General features: G+C 35.8%; 1 protein-coding gene across 1 annotated transcript; it reads right to left on the bottom strand.

Annotated features, from left to right (window-relative positions):
- Window positions 1–4,040: 4,040 nt before the first annotated feature.
- Window positions 4,041–25,214, bottom strand: LOC148942613 (leucine-rich repeat neuronal protein 1-like). Its single transcript, XM_089102792.1, has 2 exons — window positions 23,435–25,214; window positions 4,041–7,229 (listed from the first exon to the last, which is right to left on the bottom strand). The coding sequence occupies exons 1-2, from the start codon at window positions 25,209–25,211 to the stop codon at window positions 6,985–6,987; spliced, it is 2,022 nt and encodes a 673-aa protein (XP_088958918.1). The 5' UTR covers window positions 25,212–25,214; the 3' UTR covers window positions 4,041–6,984.
- Between the last annotated feature and the right edge of the window lie 975 nt (window positions 25,215–26,189).

Genomic DNA, 26,189 nt, shown 5'->3' with positions numbered 1-26,189 from the left:
ACTAGAACTTTCAATTTCCAATCAAATGAGCCCTCTCTGAAGTTTCTATGAGCATCCCTTCCATAGGAACCATATATTACCCTAGGGCATAAATTACGACGTCTGCCCTCAGAACCTGGGGGGATGTGTCGACCCCAGAGTTTTCGTTATATGGTCTTTGAACTATTATAAAAAAAGCTATCTCAAAGTTCTTATCGGATGGGTTTGAGGGAAAAAGAGTGTTTAGGGGTTGGGGGGGGCTGGGTGCCCTCCGATCTCTTTTGACTCTGAAAAAGTGAACTAGAACTTTTAATTTCCAATCAAATGAGCCCTCTTTGAAGTTTATACTAGCATTCCTTCCATAAGAACCATATATGCCCCCAGGGCATAAATTTCAACACCTGCCTTTTGGCCCTTTGGGGTTGTGTCAACACCGGAGCTTTTGTTATATAATCTTTGAACTATTTTTAACAAAATGTTTATCTCAAAAATTTTATCGGATACACTTAGGAAAAAAGGGCGTGGGGGGGGGGCTAGTTGCCCTCCGACCACTTTTGACTCTTAGAAAAGGCACTATAAATTTCGATTTCCAATCGAATGAGCCCCATTTGAAGTTTATACGACGACCCATTCCATATGAAGTGCCTCTGGGATAAAAAAAATAAATAAATAATAATAAAACATTGGAGCCGTATCGCCTTTACTATAGACAACGCTATAACGCTGCCTCTGATTCGCAGGGTATCCTCTATGGCCCGTCAGAATTATAGACTCCATGAAGATTATATCAGGTGGTTGGAAATATTTGGTATATTGTTATGGATCTCAAGATGATCAGACGGTAGCAGAGTAATCAAATAAGAACGAGTAATCAAATAAGCTTCGAAAAAAAGAACTAAGAACAATGTTAAAAAAGCTTTTGATGAACTGAATCTAATGCCTGATATCTACCTTGAAAATTTTAAGAAGACAAAAAAACTGATCAGTCCATTTCCATGGTTCTAAAAACTGTAGCCGCTCAGAGCACAAGTACTGTTAGTGAGACCAATGAAGTAATAGCACGATTAACGGTAACAGAAATAGATATTGCTCGCACTAAGGATAACTTGAGAAAAAACATTGAAACAGAGGTGTTAACTCGCTTAGCTACGATTGATAAAACGAAATTCTCGGTTGAAAACATCGTTTCGGAAGTCTGTCAGTCTATTATTGTGGAATATACCCCGAAATTTACTGAAACTGAAAAACAAGTGAAATTTATGAAGAATCACCTTGGATCTTTAGATGAGAGAATACTTCGGATTTGGCGGCGTATAGATGATATCGACGAAGACTCGAGATTAGATTTGCTCTTGTTCAATGGCGATAAACATAAACTCGAATTCAGACCTGGAAACTACTAAGTTAAATATCCTCCGAGGAAAGATGGAACTCGCCAGAATAACTGATGCTGACGTAAGCAAAGTGCACCGATTTGCCTTTGAAATTTCTGTCCGGCCTGATAAAATTGCCCCACCCTTTTCTATTTACGGTTAGATTCCAAGTGCCCAACAGCTCAAGGGGTACTATTAGAGATTTAATTTCTCCCCTTCCAATATAACTCTATTTTCTAAGGGAGGATTTGCTCCCCTTCTCTAAATATTTCCCAGTAAAATTTAACCGTTCGCTATTTTTTTGGTCCACAATTTATTGTTTTAGTAATTCTGCATTTTTGCATAGATTGAAGCAACAGGATGCTGTGGAATTATGATCTAGTTAACCAAAATATTCGAAGTTGAGACAACGTCTTCAGGTATTTTCAGTGCAAATGACGTGTACTGCTTAGGTACCTTTTTTTTCTTTTTGAAGAGAAGAGTATATTTTTGTGTTCTTCTAGGATCTTAAAGTCACATATCCATTTGAAATATAGCACATCCATCACATATCCATCTGAGCTTATGATTACAATTAACGAAGGGGTATTGGAGGACTTACTCCAGGAAAATGGTCTAAATTCTCGAAATTCTTATATCTTTCATCTTATTTTTTTGTCAAATTTGGAAGAGAGTATACTCTTTCGTACTCTTAGGATTTAAAAGTCAAATGCCAATTTACAAGATTCTTTATTATCTATAATTTTCATTTGAGGTTATGACCAAAATCAAGGAAGAGGAGGATTTTTTTCAGGAGTAGGGTCCAAAACCTCAAATTTCTTATATATGTCCCATGCCTCTCGTATTTTTCATCTACTCTTTCTGTTTCGTTTAATTTGGAACAAAAGAATATAATTTTTGTACTTCTAGGATTTAAAGTCAAACGTGAATTTATAAGGTACTTTATTATCTATAATTTTCATTTGAGCTTATGACCAAAATTAAGGAAGGGGGTGTCGGAGGGCTTTTTCCAAGAGAAGGGTCCGAAATATCTTAGATTTAAAATATTTCCCATGATTCTTATTTTTTCATCTTATTTTTTTTGTAAATGAAATTTCGAATGAAATAAAAAAAAGGCAAAGCGGATCCATGTCTCCAGGGTATGTCTTAGAACCGAACTTGTTATGGAACGTTTTGATTTCAAAATCATAGAAGCCCACGGTATCAGTCGGTAAATTCCAAGTTTGGATAACCAGCTCGATTTTGAGATGTATTTATAATTGCAACGCTATAGTGCAATTTTGTCAAATTTTCCTTGTAAATAAAAAATAAAAATAAAACATATTTTTAGATTTAAAAGAGAGTAAGGATTTACCGAAAATACTTTAAATTGTTTAAGTTCCAACTTTTCCATCTTCCATCTTTTCCATCTTCAATTCAAATAAATATTTTCCTGGTACGGAGAGAAGGAAAACAAGGTTCTTCTGTTATCTATTTCCTGCTTCAAAATTGGCGCTTCGCTGAAAACTATAGCTCGTATGTGCCTTGAACACTTTTGGAAAGAACTAATGAAATTAAACTGCAAATTTAATATGTAATACTAATGATTGCTGAAAAGTAATCAGTTCAAGATTTTATTTCACTGTACTTTTTATTTTTATCTCCAGTGTTGTAATAAGTACAAACAGAAATATTGCAATATAGATCATTTTCAGTGAAAAGCCAATGACGCAGTAGGCTTTAAAATTTTACAATTAGTGAAGGAGTCAGTAGCCAAACCCTGGTTTGTAGTTATTTTTTTTCGTTTTAAGCCTGATTTGCATATTCAATTTAAGTTTAACTCGTTGTAAGATTTATTTATTCATTTATATTAGTACCTATTGTACGTTCGTTTTCTATGATTGTTTAATTAATTTCTGTTCTTCATGGTTTAGTTTATTCTTTATAAGTAACCTCTGTTCACTTTGAGTTTGAATTATTATAGGTTTTTATTTCAGCTGATCTTATGTTTAACATGGCCTTTACTTTTTTTTGAAAAACTTCTTTCTTGGAAAGTTTATTTCTAATTATAATATATTTATATAATTATACTGCAATTATTACGCATTTAATGATATTATGGCTAGCACAGACAGCTATCTTTCTGAATCTTCTAGTTCTATCCTAAAGCTAAATCCTATATGTGAACAATGGCCACATTGCATAAAGTACAACCTTTTCTCGAAGGGCTGTGGTAGGCTTTACATTTCCATAGGCTTATTCAAGGCCATACCCAGGGGGGATAGGGGTTAGACCCCCCCCCCCCGAAATGTTTTTCTGACTCGTAAAAACGTAACAAAAATGAGTGTAAATTTTTTTTTGAGTTTTTTTCGTGCACCCCCCCACCCAAAAAAATCTTTGAGTAAACCTCCCCACCCGAAAAAATCTTTGAGTACCCCCCCCCCCCGGAAAAAAATCATGGGTACGGCCTCGGGCACATTTATTGGACCTATTGGCTAACCTGTACAAAGTGGCTATTCATAATTTTGCCCAGTGTTAAGGGAGCCCTTTGCCCTCCATGCAATGTTCAATACTCCCTGAAAGGTTCAATTTACTGCCTCTACCCGCTCTTGAAAAGTTGCTGATCCACCTTTTTGACAATCAACATGCATAGTGTGTTTTGATTTTGTTCAACACACTTGGCAAGTGTCTTTAATGTCCATTACACATGGGAAAAAGCCTTTGGCTTTTTATAAGCAGTACGAGTAAAGAACGGAATCCACTGTTATTACTATCAAAAGCACCCTTCAAAGTATTCTTCTATAACGTCATTTATGGCTGTAACCTACGATTATGATGTCATTTATCATCTTACATGCGAAGATGCAGTTTTTCGTCAAAAAATCTATTTTATTTTGAATATTGTGTTTGGTTAATTTAAAAAAAAACAACTAGATATAACAATGTCCTTTAATATAATCCCTTAAACAGCTCTGTATGATGTTCCAGTGCGCGGCAAGAAGCGGAGCAAAAAGCGGACCAAAAGGTCAGATAGTGGTCCCCATGCAGAAAGTGTTTTCATGTGGTTCAAATCAGGGTACTGTAACTTTCATGCATACGGTTTTTGGTCAGGGTGATTCCAAAAGTGTACTTTTTATTTTGATCTTTTTTGGTTTTACAGTAATTAAATTTTGGGTATAAAAGTCAAGGTTCGTCCTATACTAGGTTGTAGCTACCACTGCAACCATGATGTATCATGCATTTTTGAAACCTAATAATTCAGTCATGAAATTAAGCCAACAAAAAGAACGAAAAGTTGAATCCAACTGACTGGTTCTTTTCTGTGAAACTTTGAGCGAATACAAAGAGCGAAAAAGATTTTGTCAAAATATTTAGAAAAACAATCACTCTGTTTCTCTGTGGAAACACTTTAACATTGCGGAGCTACGAAAATACAATACAAAAATTTCTGTCACAACCCTAGTGCCAAAAACGTTCACCTTGTCGCTGATTAGATCCAAATCACTATGCCCGATGTTTATATATGTAGCATCTGACAGGGAATTCTTTGCATTTGACGTGAAAGTAGTTAATCTAAAGACACATAGCAACCTTGAAACAAGGGAACCAGTTCATTTTACTTAAGCAAATCAAATTTAACCATAACTTAATTTCATACAGGGATATTCTTTTTTCGAGAGTGCTTCCCCCTTTTTCAAAACTGAAGCAAATTTTCTCAGGCTCTTAGCTTTTAATGGGTAATATTAAACTTAATGAATTTTATATGTTTGGATATAGAATTAAAAGTCAAATTTGTTTATGTGATAATTGTCATCAAAACTCCTTTTTAGAGTTTCGGTTCATTACCGCAAACTATCTGATTTTGGGTTCCCAGACAGGCTACGGTAGTAGACCTGTTTAAAGTTAGCCTAGGATAAAAAGCCAAAGGCTTTTTTCCATGTGTAATAGACATTACAGACACTCGCCAACTGTTTTGAACAGAATCAAAACAAACTATATGCATGCTGATTGTCAAAAAGGTGGATCAGTAACTTTTCAGGAGCGGATAAGGACATAAGTTGAACCTTTCAGGACATATTGAACAGTGCCAGGAGGGCAAAGGGCTCCCTTAGTACTGGACAAATAAAAAAAAATAATAGCTTTGTGAGTTATTCTGTTATTTTCGTACCAATGTAAATAGAAATGAAAAAAGAGACAAAATTTACCGAATTTACCGACTGATATCGTGGGTTTCGATAATTTTAAAATCAAAACGTTCCATAACTAGTTCTGTTCTAAGACTTACCCTGGAGACATGGATCCGCTTTGCCTTTTTTTTTTTATTTCATTCGAAATTTCATTTGCAAAAAAAAATAAGATGACTTTGGCTAACTAAAAAAAAACCTTTAAACTTATATACAGGAAAATTCTTGTTTAACAAATAAGAATTTTTTTTCTACAAAACAATTGCTGCAAAGCAAATTTATGTTTAAATTTTTTGAATCAATAGCAACAGCCGTGAAAGAAACCATTGAAAATAGACATGACCATAAAGACAACTGAAATAGATCGAGGTAGATGGTGCAATCGACGAACTTTGTGTATCGTAGCATTTTTTTTTTTTTTTTTTATTATGGCTAACATAGACAGCTATCTTTCTGAATCTTCTCCTTCTATCCTAAAGCTAAATCGTATTTGTGAACAATGGCCACATTGCATAAAGTACAACCTTTTCTCGAAGGGCTGTGGTAGGCTTTACATTTCCATAGGCTTAGTCAAGGCCGTACTCAGGGGGAGGGGGTTTAGAACCTCTCCCCCCATCGAAATGTTTGTCTGGCTCGTAAAAACGTAACAAAAATGGTTATAAAATTTTTTTGACATGACCATAAAGACAACTGAAATAGATCTTTGGTCCAATCGACGAATTTTGGGTATCGCAGCATTCATTTTTTTTTTTTTATTATGGCTAACACAGACAGCTATCTTTCTGAATCTTCTCCTTCTATCCTAAAGCTAAATCCTAAAGTATCGCAGCATTTTTTTCGTGTTAGATTTTTTACTTAAGTTTAATAAATATACAAGTATGCGCATGGGCCCACCTACGTCTTGGTACTTTTTCCTAGTGCTTATTAGTCACAAATGTAGAAGCTAAGCTTAAAATCTAAATGAAAATATTACTTGTAGTTTTGTCTCTCTTTTCATTTCTACTTACATTGGGCCGAATATAACAGAATAACTCACAAAGTTATTATTTATTTTTACATAGTTATATTCTCTTTTCAAGGGAATAGCCCCACCTTTTAAAATCTTGATTGGGTCTTATTTTTAATTGTAGGCCAGTAGAAGAAGAAGACTAAAATGGAATCACATATAACCACCCTGTTTCTCTGCGATAATATTACAAAATCATATAGAACCACGAAAATATAATCAACATTTTCTGACACTATCGTAGCACAAAAGTCATTTAACTGGCTGCTAACAAAACTAAACTGACAAGGTTTGATCCAAAATGCGTAGTATAGCAATAGTGTAACAAGCCCATCAATTCCACTCTAGCGTTCTGCTAATATCTTTCTTTGTCTCTAAATTCAATGCACAATTCATCATAATCATCAACTTCATCTTGTTCTCCAAAAAGTGGACGGACGCTGTCCCGTGATTTCCTTTCTAGTCAACTTCCTCCGTGTATCAAAGGTCGGCTAAAGTTATCCAATGAGATGCTCCTCTTATCTGGATCTTTATATAACCTCTGACGGTACTTCCTTGTAATAAATGCTGACAAAAATGTAGCCATGACCAGGACGAATATAACCCCTAATGTTCTCACTACTGGGGCAAAAGAGGGCTTGTATATTCCCACAGTTTCAGTCCCATCTAGAGTGCTGGCTTGTGTGCAACTCAACACGATGAGTATCCCTGAAACAAAAATTGTTTTTTATAGCTTTATTTTATGTGAGCAATTTCACCGCCAATTTGTTTTAAGATAGATCAGTGAAAAACATTATGATGTATAAAAAATATTAAAACTTTACCCGAAAGAGTGCATAAAGAGGGTTACAAACTTGGAGGACAGGGGGCAACTGACTCCCCTATTTTTTTTCAAAATACCTATTTAAATGTTTTCATTAAAAACAAAAAACAAATATTAGTCCCCTACCCCTTGCCCTTATTTTACAAAAAACTTTTTTGTATCTTCATTTTTTTAAAATGTAAAAAGCGATCCCATCTTTGCATCTTCATTTCTAAAAATCCCTTTCTTCTCCCTACATTTTGTGAATTAACGGTCCGGAGGATATTATGATGAGGAATGTAGAAGCTTAAAGCAGGAGGTAGAAACAGAATTAGAAATTGTTAGGCAGTGCCAGGATGAAGAATTGCGGTTAGAAGCGTTGAATTTTTATAGAGTTAAGAATAGGGAATATAATAAATTGCTGAAGAGGAAAAGTCGGGAATGGGATAGTTTAGAAAGGAAAAAAATGATGGAGGATCTTACACTAGGGAATGTTAAAGAATTTTGGAGTAGATTGAGAAAGGAAAGAGCTAATATTTCAGGTCGAACGCCTTCACCAGAGTCGTGGCCTGGTTATTTTGAGAATTTAGAAGGAGACTGTGAAGGGCTAGAAGAGGATAGTCAGTCGTCATGTTCAGGTGAAAATATTTTGCTACCGCCTGAGAATGATTATGAATTAGTAGGGGAAGTAACAGGAGAGGAGGTTAGAGAAGTAGTTAGTAAGATGAAAGGAGGTTCAGCACCAGGTTCGGATGGGATACCAGCCTGGGTGTTTAAGAAATTTGTGTCGGTGTTTTTGTCGATATTAGTTATAGCATTTATTAGTATTGTATCTACAGGTAAGTGGCCAGAATTGTGGAAGACTTCAGTTGTTATACCGCTTTTTAAGAAGGGGGACCCTAGCTGGAATGATAAATATAGGCCCATAGCTCTAGCACCAGTTTTTATTAAAGTGTTAGAACAAATGATAGGAGGCTAGATAGGTGGTTAGATAAAAATAAGATTATAAATGAAGAGCAAGGAGGATTTAGGAAAGATTATAGTACAGCAGATAGGGCATTTGTGCTTAGAGCTTTAGTCGATAAGTATGGAAGAGGGAATAGCCATCTATATGCAGCTTTTTAATACCGAAGAAAAGCTTTTGATAATGTTGAGAGGGTGCTTTTGGTAGAAAATCTGAGAAGTATTGGTTTACCTATAGTATTTTTGTGAGGTTAGTTATTAGCATGTATTGCGGAACTAAGGCGGTAGTAAAGGTAATAGATCAGGGTTTTTCTAGAGTATATAGAAACCGTAAAGGGGTAAAACAAGGTAGTGCTCTTTCCCCCCGTTTGTTTTGTATTTTTATAAATGATTTAGTTCAGTTTTTGGAAAGAAGGTGGGCTCCGACAGTGGGTCTTGGTTCAAAATTATTTTCAGTTTTGCTTTTCGCTGATGATTGCGTACTTGTAGCTAAGTCTGTCCATGAATTACAGATTTTGTTAGATCTTGTTGCAGATTATTTAGATCTGAAGAAGCTCCAACTTAATCTTAAGAAGACAGAAATAGTTATTCTTGGTAAAAGAAAGGATGAAGAATGTAATGGTAAGTTTATGTTTAATGGAGACGAAATAAAGATAGTTGAAAATTCAAAATATTTAGGTTTTGTATTTCAAAATAATGGTATTTGGTGTGGACATATTAAAGAGTCAGTAAAAAGGAGGAAAACGGCTATATCGACGGTTTTTAGGAATGGTACAGTTATGGGTATGAAAAGTCTGGAAATGCATAAGAGAATATTTTTAACGAAGATTATGCCAGTTATTCATTATGGTGGGGAATTATGGGGGATGGACGCGGCAGAACAGCTGGAGACCCTTCAGGTAACTTATTACAAAAGGCTTTTCGGCCTCCATAGGACTACGCATACCCAGTTTTTGAAAGGGGAGCTAGGGCTTTTTTCGCTCCGTAAACATAGGTTGGTTCAGGTAGTTAGATTTTGGATGAAGATAGTGCAGGTACCACGAGGTAAACTTATTAGAGAGGCCTATGAAGAGCTACTTGCTTCAGGGTGTGAGAGGTCATAGCTGTGAAGGGTTAAATCCTTATTAGACAGATTAGGATTGTCATATATATGGAATGATGGTAGAGGTCCCCGCCATTAGTCAGATGGATATAATAGGAATAGTTAAACAAAGATTAGAAGATCAGGAGATACAGACATGGGGGAATGAAATTGAGAGATCCGAGACATTAAGCGTTTATAAGAATGTTAAAAAGGTGTTTGGCCAGGAGATTTACTTTAAATTTAATTTGCCAAGTAAGTATTTGTCATATTGGTTGCAGTTGCGGGCCAACTGTTTGCCTTTAAGATGGAAGAGTAAAGTATTTGAGAGAGGTAAGGGGTTCCCGGCGTCTAGGTACACGTGTCCCATTTGTAATATTGAAGAGGAAAATCTGGACCATTTTCTGTGCCGGTAACAGGGGCTTACTGATTTGAGGGAGGGTATCCTGGCGAAAAGTAACTTGTTACTTTGGGGTATATTGTCTCAGACGGTACTTGGTCTCATGTGTAGATTATATATATTTGTTGATCAGGCACTAAACATAAAAAAGGAACTATTGTGAAGAAGATTTGTTATGGTTTGGAATAAAAATGCTGAAGGGAGTTTTACTTTTGTTTTCCTGCTATATGTGATGTATAGTGTATATGGCCCTGTATAAAGGCTTTTGAATACACGATTATTATTATTATTATTATTATTATTATGTGTATGACATTGCGTGTAATTATGCGAGTAAGTTTTTTAGTATTGTGTATGCGTTTGTGCTGCAATTGTTATGTTATTTTATTTTTATTTGCTATGGGATATGTTTAGTTATTGTTATATATGTTATTATCATGTGTTTTGACTTTATATGCAATTGTGTTTGTTTTTGCCATGGCCCAAAGAGGCTTTTGTTTTGCAATAAATATCTATCTATCTATCTATCTATAGCTCGTGGGGATGAACATGAACACATGAATGAAATTAATACCATTGCTACTAGAAATTAGCAAAGCGACAAGAGGGAAAAATCTTAGAGAAAAAATTACATATAGAAAAGCACAAAATATAAATAAACAAATAAATCAAAACCTGGATCAAAATAAAGGGAAATGCCCCACCCTAGGACTATCCAATGATTATTTAACTTCTGTCATCAGGGCTTTCCTTTCTTCGTCTATTGTAATTTTTTTAATTATTTTTAAAATAAATCGGAGATGCTTTCATAATATTCTTAATAAATAAATATACTAGTGTTTTTACTAGCTGTCAATTTATAATGAAGACTTAAATCAAAAATAATCATTGACAAATGGATGATGAAATCAGTGGCAGAACCAGGGGAGGGGCGAGGGGCGCGCGCCCACCTAACGTAGTCTAAAGTGGTGTTATTTACTTAATTAACGCAAGCTTGCGTTAATTAAACTTGCTCATAACTCAAGTTCATCGGATCAACCTATTTTGCCCCCCCCTAAAAAAAATCCTGGATCCGCCCCTGAATGAATTGCAGTACAGCCTTCACTTCTCGTAATTGCCTCAAATTTAAAAATTTTCAAAATCAAAAAATGATAGTGTCTGTATCCAGATCTGTTTTAAATCTCAGTTCTTTATTTTTGAAAATTTTAAGGGGTTTTATTAATGACCACAAACTGTTCAAATAAGCTATATGACAATAATACAAATTATATTCAGTCTACGAGTGGTAAATAATCCCAAAAATTCGGAATGGAACTATGTTCTCCGAATAATGCATACAACCAATATTCTGCGCCAAATTGACACGTTGTTAATTAATATGAACTCAAAAAGTTAGGTTTCCGTCAATGGTAATTCTTACTGAAATACACAAGGCAAAACTATAAATTTCATGATTAGGGGATACCAATTGAAGGGGGGAATGTCCCAATGGATGTTTTTCTCCTCCTATAGATTTGGAAAAAAACTCTTTTTGATAATTTTATAAAAACAATACCTTTTTGGTATTTTTAATAGTAACACCGGAAAAAAATGCCCTCCCCCTAACCTAGACGTTGTAAAAATAGACCCACACCCTACATTTTTTAATTGCTCTGCATGTTTGTGATTCCCATACAATGGGTCTACCACTAAAGTTTGCTTTATTAATAGGCCTAACCCTTTTTGGATGACCAAATGTCACGAGTTTTGTTTTAGCATAACTTGGAACTAGTTCAGGGGTTTAAACTAACAGTTCCTACTCTTTAGAATTATTGTTTGGAAAAGTCCAGACTGACTGCTTCCTCTTAACTTCTTAACACACCAACACAATATCTTCATGTTATACAGTCTGGCCTTAGCTTCCAGGTCCTTGATAATTGTACCTATGGCCCACGGGTGCCGGCAGGAAATTTTCCAGGGGCGAGGGGGGGGGCAAACGCCAAAATATCAGGGGTGGTCGGGGGACAGGGAATATATTTCAGGAATTTTTTTTCGTAGGAATAAAAACTCTCAAATAAAAAGAGCAATTAAATTGCATGCAAAATGAAACAAAATACGGTAAATCTTAAACGACAAGGATCCCTGGCAACGGGATCAATTTATTTAACTAATAATATATTTAATTATTCTGTATTAAATCTTAAAAGAAAATCAAACTCAAACCAAAATTACAGAAATATTTATTGCTTCCGTAGATTATAACAGATGTAGACTTGTGTTTATGCAATTTCCTACGCCTTAGAATAGTTTACAGAAGGAGTAGAGATACTCAAAAATCATTCTGCCTGCATAGATACCACGTTTTTATTTTATAACTGTCACTTAAATAACAGGAAAATTCTCCCTCCCTCGAACTTAAATCCTTTATATATTCAGACATTAAAAAATAGAATAGAGAAAGAAAAAAAAACTTAAACTTACTATCCAGCTGCCAAATTAACCCTCTTTCTTTTTAGTGTCCTATTCGACTCAATAAAATGAACGGGTTCAAAAAAATTTCGTCTCACAAGAGAATCTTATTAAATAATTTATGATAAAAAAAAAAATCGAATTAAGAAGTGATTTGGATGAATATTCAACAAAACTAAAAATGGAATTCTCATGAGAATTGCTACACTGGCAGAATTGGCTTTTTATTCTGCCTCTAAATATATAAAATTCTTTCAGTTTATTGTTACCCACCCAAAGCCAAAACTCTGAGGCAATTTGCCTGATTTTTGTAAAAAGGGGAACCACCGCCCAAAAAGCAGGCGATCTTAATAAAAATCCCTTTATTAGATACATCATATCAGAGAACCTTACCATAGAGGTTTCAAGCTCCAATTTTCAAAATATTGAATTTCGGATTTCTTTTTTTTTCAGAAGAAACATCATCGATGCATGTTTATTTGTTTTCTTTTTAACGGGGATGATTGTATCAAACCGAAGGCCCAAAATAATTGGGAGGGAGCTCATTCAAACGTGAATTTAAAGCTCTTTTAAGTGACCACACAGATTGGACCAGGGGAAAGTCTTGTTTTCTTGCTATTTTAGGGCACATAATTACGATTTTCTCCCGAAGAGGACTAATTTGCTATCAATTTAAAATACTGAGAAACTAATTGATTTAAAAGTATCAATAACTATATTTTAGGCTTCCCAGTTACAAAAGAAGTAATGCCACATGGTGTGGTGGCAGTACTGAATTCAACCAAGTTGATTCGCTTTATTTGTAATGAAAATAGGCTACGTTTGGTGATCTGTAATTGTGTATCAGCTATAATGAGGGGTTGAGTCATTGTTTAGGTGAGGTTAGGGTAGATTCCTAAAAACGTACACTTTAATGGACAAACTGCTTACTCTTCATGAGACTTCAGATAAATGTTGAAAGAGGTAGGAGGAGTAGGAATTAATTAAATTGTTTCTCTCTTCAGCTAAAATGTTACATTCCTATATCTATCAGCATAGAGGTGGAAAATGCAAGGTAACAAATTTGAAACCTATTCGAACAAATTACTCTTTATATGAAGGGGGCTTTCTTCTCCTTAGCTCTTTACTCTTTACTGCAAATTTTGGCTTTTTTAAAATTTTTAAAGAAATTTTGTAATTGGAAAAGTAAGATTTTTCAAAGCACTAAAAAACTTTTGTTTAATGAGCAAGGTGTTGAGAAGGGGGCAGTTCCCCTTATATACAGAGTAATTTATATTTGTTTTAAGTTTTAAACTTGCTCCTTACTTTAGTTGAAAAACCGATTCTATTTGTTTAGTTACATTTCATAAAACTGTGAAGTTTTATGAATACAATACTTTTGGTAACACAGAAAAAACGGTCAAGATCTCAATTATCTCGGTTTCAATTTTGAGTGGTAATCAAACAGTTCGTGGTAACGAACTGTAAGTAAGGAGCGACACGGCTCAATAGCAACCGAAACTCTCAAAAAAAGATTTTTATACTAATAGATATATCAAAGAATTGGCTTATTATGCTCATTCCAAATATATAAGTTTATGTATAAATATTTAAGTTTGGTTTTACCCATCCAAAGCTACGAGCCTGAGAAAATTTGTCTGATTTTCAAAAAAAGGGAGAAAAACCCCCTTGAATTCTTAGAATTTTAATTAAAATCACACCATCGGATTCAGCATATCGAAGAACGGTTATGAAGCTCATATCAGCAAAAATGTGGAATTTTGTAATTTTTGCCGAAAGAAAGATCACGGATGGGTCTTTGTTTGTTTCTGTGTTTTTTTTTTCCCATGGAAGATCGATCCAGTGGGTCTAAAACATCTATAGAGGGCTAATTCTAACGGAAATGAAAAGTTCTAGTAGACTTTTTTAAGTGTACTAGAAATTTTTTGTATGTCTTGCTTTTCCTTTATCGATTCAATTTTAGTCGTGGAGATATTAAGGGTAATTGTCCGGGGTAATTTTCGCCAGGATTAAATTGCCCAGAGGCTATTTCTAGGGGAAGGGGGATTTTCAGGTGGAGGAGGAGCCAGGTATCCTGGTATTATATAACAATGATTAGAAATTAAATAAAAAAAAATGGATTTTTTCAACTGAAAGTAAGGAGCAACATTAAAACCTAAAACGAACAGAAATCATTATGTGTATCAGGAGAGTTGCCTCCTCCTCAGCAGTTCGCTCTTTACGCTATAGTTTAAATTTTGTCCCAATTCTTTAAAAACAACTCCTGAAACCCAAGGGTTGTTTGATTAGAACGATAAGTAACTTTTTTTAAATGGCCGAAAAACTGTAGCGTGAAGAGCGAGGTGTTGAGAAGGGGGCAACCCCCTAATATACGTAAAAGTTTCTGTTCGTTTTAAGTTCAATGTTGCTCCTTACTTTCAGCTGAAAAACCAGTTGTTTTTATTTATTTAATTAACCTTAGAGACAAACGTTTTTCTAAAGGCAATGGAAAAAAAATGCCAATTAAAGTAAAAGTATATAAAAATGAAAGAAAGAACCGTAATTATTTACAAAAAAACACACAAAGTCATTGCCTATTTACAAAAACTAAGATATAAATTACCAGCAATCAGTTCTGCGGAGCAATGCTGAAGCGTTGGATGGATATCAAATAGTTCGTGGTAACGAACTGTAAGTAAGGAGCGACCCGGCTCAATGGTAACCGAAACTCTAGAAAACGGGTTTTTGATATCAATAGATATATCAAAAGAATCAGATTTCAATGCTGATTTCAAATATATAACTTTCATAAAGTTTAGTGTGACCCATCAAAAGTTACGCGCCTGAGAAAATTTGGCTGATTTTCAAAGAAAGGGGGAAAGACCCCCTAAAAGTTATAGACCCTTAATGAAAATCACACCATCATATTCAGCGTATCAGAGAACCCTACTGTAGAGGTTTCAAGCTCCTATCTACAAAAATGTGGAATTTTACATTTTTTGCCAGAAGAAAGATCACGGATGCGTGTTTATTTGTTTGTTTGTTTGTTTGTTTGTTTTTGTTTTGTTTTTTTCCCCAAGGATGATCGTATCGACCCAGTGGTCCTAGAATATCATGGGAGGGCTCATTGGAACGGAAATTAAAAGTTCTAGTGCCCTTTTTAAGTGACCAAAAAAAATGGAGGGCAACTAGGCCCCCTCCCACGCTTATTTTTTTCCCAAAGTCACCCGATCAAAATTTTGAGATAGCCATTTTGTTCAGCATGGTCTAAAATATGATAAATATGTCTTTTAGGATGACTTAATCCCCGAGGTTCCCAGAGGGAGGGCTAAAAGTTATGAACTTTACCCAATGTTAACATATAGTATTGGTTATTGGGAAGTATACAGAAGTTTTCAGGAGGTTTTTTTCTGGTAGTGGGAGGGATGGGTGGGTCGGTGGTTATGTTGAAGGATCTGTTGATGAAGGAAGTTTTCATGGGGGAAGGGAAATTGCCATGAATGGGGCGCCGGACTTGCCAGCATTATTTATTGGTTATTGGGAAGTATACAACCATTTTAAGGAAGGATTTTGTCTGTAGGGGGGGGGGGCTAGTGGAGGGGGTTACTCTTGGGAATCTTTCAGTAGAGGATTTTTATTGGGGGCAAGAGAAATTTCTATGAAGGGGGCACCGGATTTCCAAGCATTATTTAAAAAACGATCAGAAATTAAATAATAAATAAAAGTTTTTTCAACTGAAATGTTAGAAGGAATACTTAAACTTAAAACGAACAGAAATTATAACGTATGTGAGGGGATTCTACCCCATGTCAATACCTTGCTCTTTACACTACAGTTTTTTTTAGTGCTTTCAAAAGAGCTATCTATTCGGCCTCTGTTATTCAGGGGTTTGTGAATCAAATTTTTTTTTAACTTTTAACGTAAAGAGCGTGGTATTGACTAAGGGGAGAACCCCCTCATATACGTAATAACATATACGTAATAAAAAAAACAATAAAAAAAAACAAGCGATACGGCTCAATAGTAATCGAAACTTTTAAAAACGGAATTTTGATGTCAATAAATGTATCAAAAGAATGTGTTTATAATGCTGATTCTAAATATATAAATTTTAGTAAGTTTAGTATTACTCATCAAAGGCTACGAGCCTGAGAAAATTTACTCGATTTTTTAAAGAGGGGGGAAACATCCCCTACAAGTGAAAGATTTTTAATGAAAATCCCACCGTCAGATTCAGCGTATCAGAAAACCCTATTACATAGGTTTCAAGCTCATATCTGCAAAAATTTTCAAGTTTGTATTTTTTCACAGAAGAAAAATATACAAATATAGAAATTAGTTACATAAGTTAATTTGTAAAGACATCCATTTAGCAAAAGAAAAGTAAAATTTTTATGCAAATAAAAGTTGCATTAACTAAAAAACGATCAGAAATTAAATAAAAAAAACAAGTTTTTTAAACAGAAAGTAAGGAGCGACATTAAAACTTAAAACGAACAGAAATTATTCCGTATATGAAAGGGGCTGTCCCCTCCTCAACGCCTCGCTCTTTACGCTAAAGTTTGACTCTGTCTCAAAACTTTATTTTTTAAAACAATAAAAAACTTTAGCGTAAAGAGCGAAGCGTTGAGGAGGGGACAGCCCCTTTCATATACGGAATAATTTCTGTTCGTTTTAAGTTTTAGTGTCGCTCCTTACTTTCAGTTTAAAAAACTTGTTTTTTTATTTAATCTTTTAACAATATCGACAGTTTTGAACTTGGTTATCAAATACCAAAATATTTAATGCCTTTAGACTCAATTGCTTATAAAAAGTAACGCATTATCTAACTATTTTGCTCAAAGTCAAACATTAAAACTAAAATTAAGAAAATCAAATACAATTTTTTAATTCAATACTTTTAGAATACCAAACGCAAATAAATTTGACACCTTTATGCTTCAAAAGTGTGAAAAATTAAATTTTTTTCAAAGTGACAACTAGATAAATACAATCACCCTTGGAAAGCAATAAATGATAATAAAACACAAAAAAATCTATCCGTTTAGGGGGAAAATATAAAAAATTCCCAGCATTCCGTTAAGGGGAAACATTTCTGATTATAGTGGCTTCATGTATCAGCTCAAGGGCACTTGTGCAATGCAAGCAAAATTGGGCGGTATATTTTTACCGAAATTGCCCCCCCCCTTGAGTTTGTCCGGAACGATGCAGACTTTGTCTTCTGACAACGTGCCTCTGGATATGAAAACCCCCCTTAACTACCTCTCCGATCACTGTTGCTGCAACATTTTGTGGTGGGTGGAGCCCACCTCAAGAATATCAGTATCTAGGTTGATCTAGATATAATCAGACTCCAGGCTTAGGGTCGGTCAGGCTTAGGGTCGGTCCGAACTTCCTTCTAAGATCTCGACCATCACACCTCACCGGACATTCTGTGACGACGTCACAAAGACTGACAGATTAAATCTTCTGGACCAAAGGGAACTTCGAATAGCCACCTGGAATATTCCGACTTAGAATGCACCTACATAAAAGAACCTACTTTCTGAAGAGCTTTACGATAATGAAGTGGCGAATATTGGTCTCACAGAAATCCGTCTTACCGGAAACAGAGAAGAGCAAATAGGCAACAATTACTCGTTGCTCTGGTCAGGAGGTAGCATGAGAAGAAACGGCGTTGGCCTCGTACTAAATAACCTCGCAAAAAAGGCATTACTCTTGCTCGAAGCCGCATCAGACAGATTAATGAAGGCCTGCTTTGGACACAAGCGTGGTAAGAAAATCATTATCGTATCCTATGCCCCAAACCAACGATTCCGGCAACACAGCCAAGGAAGAGGTCTACTTTGCTCTAACCAGATGTCACATGACTGTGTCTCCCAAAATATACCTGTTCTTCTTGGTAATTTCATCGTCACAGTGCATGTTGATATGGGTGTTTGGTGTGGCACAATTGTTCCTGTATCCCCCAACCTCGTTAATGATAATGACCTTCGCCTACTTGAACTATGCCGTTCCCACAACCTTGTCATCGCAAATACCTGCTTTCAACGCAATACTATCCACCAGTACACGTGGTATAGTAATGACGGTTGCACAAAGAAGATGACGGACCATGTAATTCTTTCTAAATGCTGAAGATCATCGTTGAAAAACTGCAGGACTATTGGGAAACTCTATATGCCAGATACTCGCGGAAAACAGATATTGGGAAACTCTATATGCCAGATACTCGCCTGAAGTATAGCACTGAGGTATCAAATCGTTTCGAGTTCCTTAGCATGCTTAGCCGCAGTGAAGGTGCCTGGAAGTATTTTAAATCTCAGACGAGCAAAGAAGCACAGCTAGTGCTTGGCAAGAGACGTTTTCCAAAGAAACCACGGCTAACTAATGAAAAGCTGCAGGCTATAGAGCAGAGATGGAGGGCAAGACTCCTTGGGGATATGACCGAATGGAGTGCATGGACAAACTCATTCTCTGGGACCGAACTCAGTTCGTTACAAGGAAAACTGATGAAATTGAACTAGCAACATAAAGGAAAGACATGGGTATTCTGTTCAGACATTTCTGATATCTAACAGAATATAAAACTCCCATTTTGTGACCTTTCCTATCCAGGGTTGGTTCACTTTTTTCAGATGATGGTTCCTATCTTGAGCTGCGGAAGGACCATTTCTGCTCGTTCCTAAATAGTGACAACCCGTCTGTCCCTCCAAACGATAGTCTCAGCTATTCTAGTAGTCAAAGACCCGAAGCATATATTCCTCAAGAAGAGCCCTTCAGCCCCTCAGAAATCGAAAATGCGGTTAAAAGGCTAAAGAATAACAAAGCTACTAGTATATGTGGCTTAAGCTCCGAACTGCTGAAATATGGAGGCTTCACAATGGTTTTGCTCCTCCACACTCTGTTCTCCATAATCTGGCAAACTGATAGAGTCCCCGAAGATTGGTGGAAGGGTGTCATTATCCGGTTATGGAAGTGGAAAGGCTCTACAAGTGACTGCTCAAATTACTGTGGAATAACTCTGCTGTCAGTCCCCGGAAAAGTTTCCTCAATGGTCCTGCTGGATTGAAGTCGGAATATTATTCGTAGGATTCGACGACCGGAGTAAGGTGCTTTTATGTCTGACCGTTCAACCACCAAACAGATTTTTAAGATTCCACAGATAATACAAAAGGCTACGGAGCTCCGACGTAAAGCTCGTTTTGCCTTCGTTGACTTCCGTTTTATGTTTGACTCAGTAAACCGAGAAGCTCCTCGGCGGATTCTAGAATCGAATTGCCTCCCTGAAAATACTGCAGCCTCACCAAAGCTCTACACCGTGATACAGAGAGCTGTGTTTAAGTCAACGGCCGGCACAGATCGTTTTTCCAAATCACTACAGGAGTGCGTCAAGGATGCGCAGTGACCTCAGAGCTCTTCAATGCCATTATAGACCACGTTATGACAAAGACAACTTCATGTCTCAGCTTTGGGCTCAAGTTTAGAGATCACGTCGTCTTTGATGCTGATTTTAATGATTACCTGGTCATCCTAGTAGACTTCATGGATCAGTTGCTGGAAGCACTTTGGATTTTATGAGAAGAGGCCGCAAATGTGGGACTGCAGATAAACTGGGATAAAACCGAAAATTATGGCTATAGACCCGTCTTCTCCTGCTGTCAATTCTCCAGTTAGTCTAGACAGAACAACTAGCATGGAAGTAGCCCAAAGGATCACCCAGCTGGATTCTATAATTTCCTCAGATGTATTGCTTCTCCCCAAGCTGCAAGCGAAAAACGACGCATCTAAAGCGTCTTCTGCCATGGGTAGGCTGAACCATTACCGTTGGCAAAAACCGAACATCAATTTTTCACCTAAACTGCAGATTTTCAACGCCCTTGTCGGTTTTTAATGCCTTACGTAGCTGAGACTTGGCATGCATCAACCACAACACTAAAGGTCATCGATGTATTCCAGACGAAGAGCCTGAGAAGGATCTACACTCTAAGGTCGCCTGATTTTATGAGTAATAAGAAGCTGCTGCAGCTCACCAAGCAGTCTCGGTTTTCTCCCCAAGCGGCTGAACGTTCCTTAAGATGGTTCGGACACCTACTTCAAATGCCCCTGCACTTACTAAAAGAACGACCTTTGACTTTGACCCTATAGAAGCCGGTTGGAAGCGACCCCGCCGTCGACCGAAGAAATGATGTTACGACAACCTATCCGAGTTTCTGGTGATGGCAACTATCAGACTGAGTGAAGCACAAACGGTCGCACTAAACTGAAAGAGATGGAGGAGGTAGACGTCACTCTCTACGCCGAGCAGCGTCCGGCAGGAGACATAAGTCAAGTAAGTAAGTCAAGTACAAATACTGTATTTCTCCTATAATATTGCATCATGAACCCTATTGCCTGCCTATGTACCCCCTCTTTCCTATCCGACTAAATAAATTCAATGTCATCTAATTTTATTTTTTCTAACCCTGGGAGACGAGTTTCTATAACTCTTAATAAATCTAAAGTAAATTGTCAGAATTTGTCACTCAAACTGTCAATACGATAGTTATCTTTCAACATAATAAAACTTCATTTGGCGATTTTCAGGTTTTGTAAGTCCTTGAAGTTGTTATTGCCTCAAGAAAATCAATGTGCTATATCAGCACTAGTCAGAGACTAATAATTTCTTCTGAAGTCTATAGAACTCGCTTAAGCTGGATTAGAACTAGACAGTAAGAAGTCCTCGGGACAACCAGTTCAAAGTAGGCTTTGTGCAATCCTGGACTCATCTTGGTCACTCCATTTTCCAGACTTGCCGATATCCTCCTATCAATCCTCCTGTCAACAAGAGTTGCCGTCCTGCACAAGCAATGTCGAGGCTATTATTGGTGACTCATTAAGGATTCTTGTCTGAAAATATTTCACTACAATGAGGAGTCAACCTGCAATAAACGACATAGCTAGGAAGAGGTTATTCAGCTTAAATAGCCCATCAAAACAAACAGAACCAAGACAAATTATCTGTTAATCAAAATTCTGTCCAATGATGTGTCTGTCACTAACTAGGCTGTAACAGCAGCGAGGGGCCAAGTGTGTCAATGAGGGGGGGGGCATAAGGCCAAGAATTTAGTCCCGAGGAAGGGTGGGCTTTTGCACACTTTTGTGTAGTTTTTACTTTTTATAGGCATTCTACTGATATAAAAAATGATACATATATACACTTTTAAGTAGCAAATTCGCAGTATTTCAGTACTTCTTTCAGGGTTGTACGGGGAGTTTTATTTTGAGGAGGATAAAAACTTCAAAAATCATTGTAAATAAGGTATCGGTTTGGAAAACTGAAGAAATTTTAGGACATGTTAAAAAAGTCAAAATACATTTTTTTGGGGAGCAGCAGGTAGTGACTCCATCCCCCCCCCTCCCGGGTTGTAAGAGCGATAAAAAAGAGACAAGGTTAATTCCTGAGGTATCAAGTTTCCTGAGGCTAAGTCTCTAGGATTAGGTAACTCACTTTAGAATGTGCAAATCACCCCTTTTGTGTAACTCCCTAAGTAAAGTTATATACCTGTATAGCGTAAACGTTTTAACGTTGGGATTTGTCAAAATCATGTAAATGTACAACTAAAAAGTGGATAAACATGATTTGATGACACGAAAACAGAATTAAAAAAAAACATGAGCAATTTTTATAGAATAATATTCTGCTTAAGTTTGTGCACACACCCCTCAGGAGGACGCTGGATAGGTTTTATTTTAAATAGGACTAACTATAAATTATAGTCATCCAAATTATTATAATAGCTAGTGTAGTTACATATTTTCTAGTTACATTACGAAATATAACTATATTAGTATAATTGTATTAAATTAGCATGAGTATGATTATATTGATATAATGAATACAATATTATTACAGTTAGTGGAATTTGGGTTCTTATGGAAAAAGAATTTATGCTGGAGTTTTTAAAATTCTACAGAAGTATATCCCAGCAACGCTTTGGGGGCCAAAACCTTACCCTTTTCTATTTACGGTTAGATTCTAAGTGTCCAACAGCTCAAGAGGTACCATTTAAAATTTGCAATTTCTCCCCTATCAATATCACTCTGTTGTCTAAGGGGGGATTTGCTCTCCTTCTCTTAATATTTCCCAGTAAAATTTAACGGTTCACTTTTTTTGGTCCAACATTTTTTTTTTTTAGTAATTCTGTATTTTTGCATAGACTGAAGCAACAGGGTGTTGTGAATTAATCGTAACCAAAATGTTCGAAGTTGAGACAAACATGTTCAGGCATTTTCAGTGCAAATGACTTGTACACTGCTTAGGTACCTTTTTTTCTTTTTTGTTTTTTTAACAGAATAATATAATTTCGTGTTTTGTGAAGAGTTCATCTTCGTGTTTTCGTACTTTTAGGATTTGAAGTCAAATATCAATTTACAAGATTCTCTATTGGGCTACCTACTTATAGTTTTCATTTGAGCTTATGGCCAAAATTAAGGAAGGGGGCATGGGAGTAATTTTTCCAGGATTAGAGTCCAGTTTCTGAAATTTTTGATATATACTTCTAATATATTTCTAATATAATATATACTTGTCATTTTTTCAACTATTCTTTTGTTTTGTTTAATTTGGAACACAAGAGTATAATTTTTATGCTGCTAGCATTTTAAGTCAAATATCAATGTACAAGATACTTTATTATCTATGTTTTCATTTGAGCTTATAACCAAAATTAAGGAAGGGGATGTTGGAGGGCTTTTTCCAGAAGAAGGGTCCAAAATCTCCGATTTATAATATATTTCCCATGTTTCTTCTTTTTTCATCTTTTTTTTTGCAAAAAAATTTCAAATGAAATAAAAAAGGCAAAGCGGAGCTTTCTCTCCAGGGTACGTCTTAGAAACGTACTTTTCATGGAATATTTTCATTTTAATATCACAGGAGCCCAAGAGACCAATCGGTAAATTCAAAATTTGGATAATCAGCAAGGTTTTGAGATATATTTTAGAATTGCAATGCTATAGTGCAATTTTTCGAACTTTCCTTGTAAACGAATTAGAAAACGAATTAGAATATATTTGTAAATTTAAAAGTGAGTAAAGATTTATCGAAAATACTTTAAATTGTTTAAGTTCCAACTTTTTCATCTTCTATTCAGATAAAATGTTTTCCTGGTACAGAGAGAAGAAAAACAAAGTTTTTTTGTCATCCGTTTCCTACTTCAAGACTTTCAACTATTCTCCAACAGACATAGTAATGACCTTACCTTGTTTTGGATCTTCAAAGTTTAAACAGAATTCATAATCTGTCGAGGGTTTTAATCCATTTACTGTGAATGACTTTCGAATGGAGCTTACAGAAACACTTGTTCCATTTCCAGAGAATAAACGAGGTCGGTAAACTAGCTGATAGCTTGGAAAGACATTCCTGGCCGTTCCGTTCCAAACCAAGGTCACATATGTTGATGATACTAATGTTGAAAAGAGCATTACGTCTATTCTATTAACGTTAAGGGATACAGAGACATTGGAAGAGCCTAAAGCATTTTCTGCTAGACATGTGTAGCTCCCAGAATCACTTGCTTTTAAATGTGTAAACATAAGTGTTCCAGGATTTTTCAGTCGAATTCTCACATAATTTGATGAACTGTTTATTATACTGCCATCTGGTAGAACCCAGTGTAGGGCAGGAGGGGGGATACCTAACCCGCGGCACTCCAGCGTCAGTGTGTCTCCAATTTTTCTTGCAATTGTTTTGTTAAGCATATAATCAATAGCATATGGCTTACAGTCCTTTTCCATCTTGTTCAGTTGTAAATCTTTCAATGCCACGCCCCTTAAAGAAACTGGATCACTGCAAGTCAACTGCTTAACACCGTCAATTCTTGGCTGTTGTCCAAATTGCTGTCGTAGCCAGCGGGCGTTGCAATCACATATAAATGGATTGCCCCCGAGCAATAGCTTAGTGGTGTTTGCCAGGCTGTCGAACACAGATCGGGAAATTCCTAGGAGTTTATTGTCTGATAGATCAAGTCTCTTTAGATTAGTAACATTTCTTATTCCATCTCGATCGAAGAATGCCAATTTTTGATTCTTTGTTATTTCCAGGATGGAAAGATTGGGTAAATTATAAAAAGCTAAAGTGTCAATAATCGATAGCTCTGGCATATCATTTAGTCCTATAAAAGAAAGATTTAATTCACAAAATGAAAATGATGTTAGTTTTGAAATTGGATTTTGGTCCAAATACAGGATATTTAAGCTCGGAACAACTTCAAGTGCAGCATTTGGAACTTGCAGTAATAAATTATCATCCAGATAAAGCTCTTCCAAGTAATACAATCCGCTTAAGCCCTCGGGATCAATTGTGCTGATACGATTCCCATTCAAATACAAAACTTTTAAATTTTGTAAGCTTTTTAGGGCTTGTTTTCCAATATGGTGAATTCTATTATGAGCTAAATTAAGAATCTCAAGATGGTTCAGCCCATTAAACCATTCTGGGTATAAAGAGCCTATAGTGTTTAGTTCCAAGTCTAAATGTCTCAAATTTTCCAAATCACTAAAACAATGATCCTCGAAATAATTAATTTTATTTCCTGATAAGTTCAAGTCAACTAATCTTATAAGACCATCCAAAGAATGCCGAAATAATGTAGATAACTCATTTTTAGCTAAATTTAACTCCTCCACACCACCACAATCATGAAACAAAGGACCACGTCGTAACGTTTTTATCCTATTTTCTGATAAATCTAGAACTCGAACTGTCTCTAAAAGTACCAATTTATCTCCAAGATCCTTAATAAGGTTGTTGGTAAGGATGAACTCTTCAGTATAGGTAGGAGCCATTGGGCTTGTTAAAAGCTGTCTTGAAGAGCAGTCTGTTGTATGAACGCTAGAGTTGATGCCAAGTCTGAGGGTGCAGCAGCACTGAGGAGGGCAGTTTGCTCTCCAAACGTCTCCCTTGCACTTTGGTTGAGCATGTGCAGTTATTGTCTGCCACGCTGTTGCCAAGAATACTAAAATGATTCTCCAAATCATCCTAAAAAGATAGCTACACTAAAATAATTCACTTTCCTTATTCTGGTACACACAGATACATCATCCCGTCATATAATCTTTCTTAAAATATATACCCAATAGAAAAAGATTACTTTCCTTTAGTTATGTCGTAAAAAAAACGTCTTTTAATTTTACATCTTTGGTTTACATCAGTTGCATAATGTCGTCAACCAATGACATTATTAATCAAGTGTATGTCAGAATGGGAAGCAAAATAACCAGGCCTTTTAAAAATTTAATCGGTTCTTCTCTTTTCCTGCATGAAAATTTAAGCCAGTAAAAAGAACGAAAACTGTTTGAGTCACAAGACTTTTTACAAGTAGTCCCTTTATTTCTCTTTGTATATATTCTAGGGTAAAAAGTGTTTATTGGACGAGCCAGAAAAATGAAATTTTCAGGAATCAACCCAAATATCGATTCCTCAAAATTTCTTAAGTATAGAAGCCCAATGCCCTCAATAACTGAAAACTTAATTCTGCATTATTTCATTATTCCAAGCCTTTTAGTTTTAGAGGGATCTAATTTTGAATTCTAGTTGAATATTATTCTTAAAGAAAGATCTAAGAATTTCCAATTAGACAGTGATTTATTCCTTCAGAATAAATTGAACCGATTTGGCTGTTTTCCAATTTTAGAAACATTAGTTACAGGGCCATTATGCAGGCAAGCATTTTAAAATTAAAAAATTTGAATTTTTCTCACTTAGTACGAGTGAACGAGTTTAGGGAACAGACATAAGAATTTATTTGGAGGATGGGCCTAATTAGGAGGATATGCCCGAAGAAGAATACTATAGGCAAATCATTTGAAAATTTGTAAGAAATTATGGATTAAAATTAAAAAAATTTGATATTTTCAGGAAGCTCATGCTTTAAGGCCCCCTTGTCAAATGCTTACCAAACAGGAAACTAAAATATTACAGGCTTTTTTGGATATTCACGTAATGAGATCAATATT

This window comes from Artemia sp. Qi Xiang Cuo, chromosome 16 (genome assembly GCF_049724085.1).
Source record: "Artemia sp. Qi Xiang Cuo chromosome 16, ASM4972408v1, whole genome shotgun sequence".
Classification (NCBI taxonomy): domain Eukaryota; kingdom Metazoa; phylum Arthropoda; class Branchiopoda; order Anostraca; family Artemiidae; genus Artemia; species Artemia sp. Qi Xiang Cuo.
This window is presented reverse-complemented; position numbering and strand designations above follow the sequence as displayed.

Bases quoted from the DNA above. Each gene is read 5' to 3' on its own strand.
- LOC148942613 (XM_089102792.1), bottom strand. From the start codon at position 25,211: ATGATTTGGAGAATCATTTTAGTATTCTTGGCAACAGCGTGGCAGACA. The intron at 7,230-23,434 runs GTAAGGTCATTA...TTTTTGTTTCAG, and splicing joins CTTTGAAGATCCAAAACAAG to GGATACTCATCGTGTTGAGT.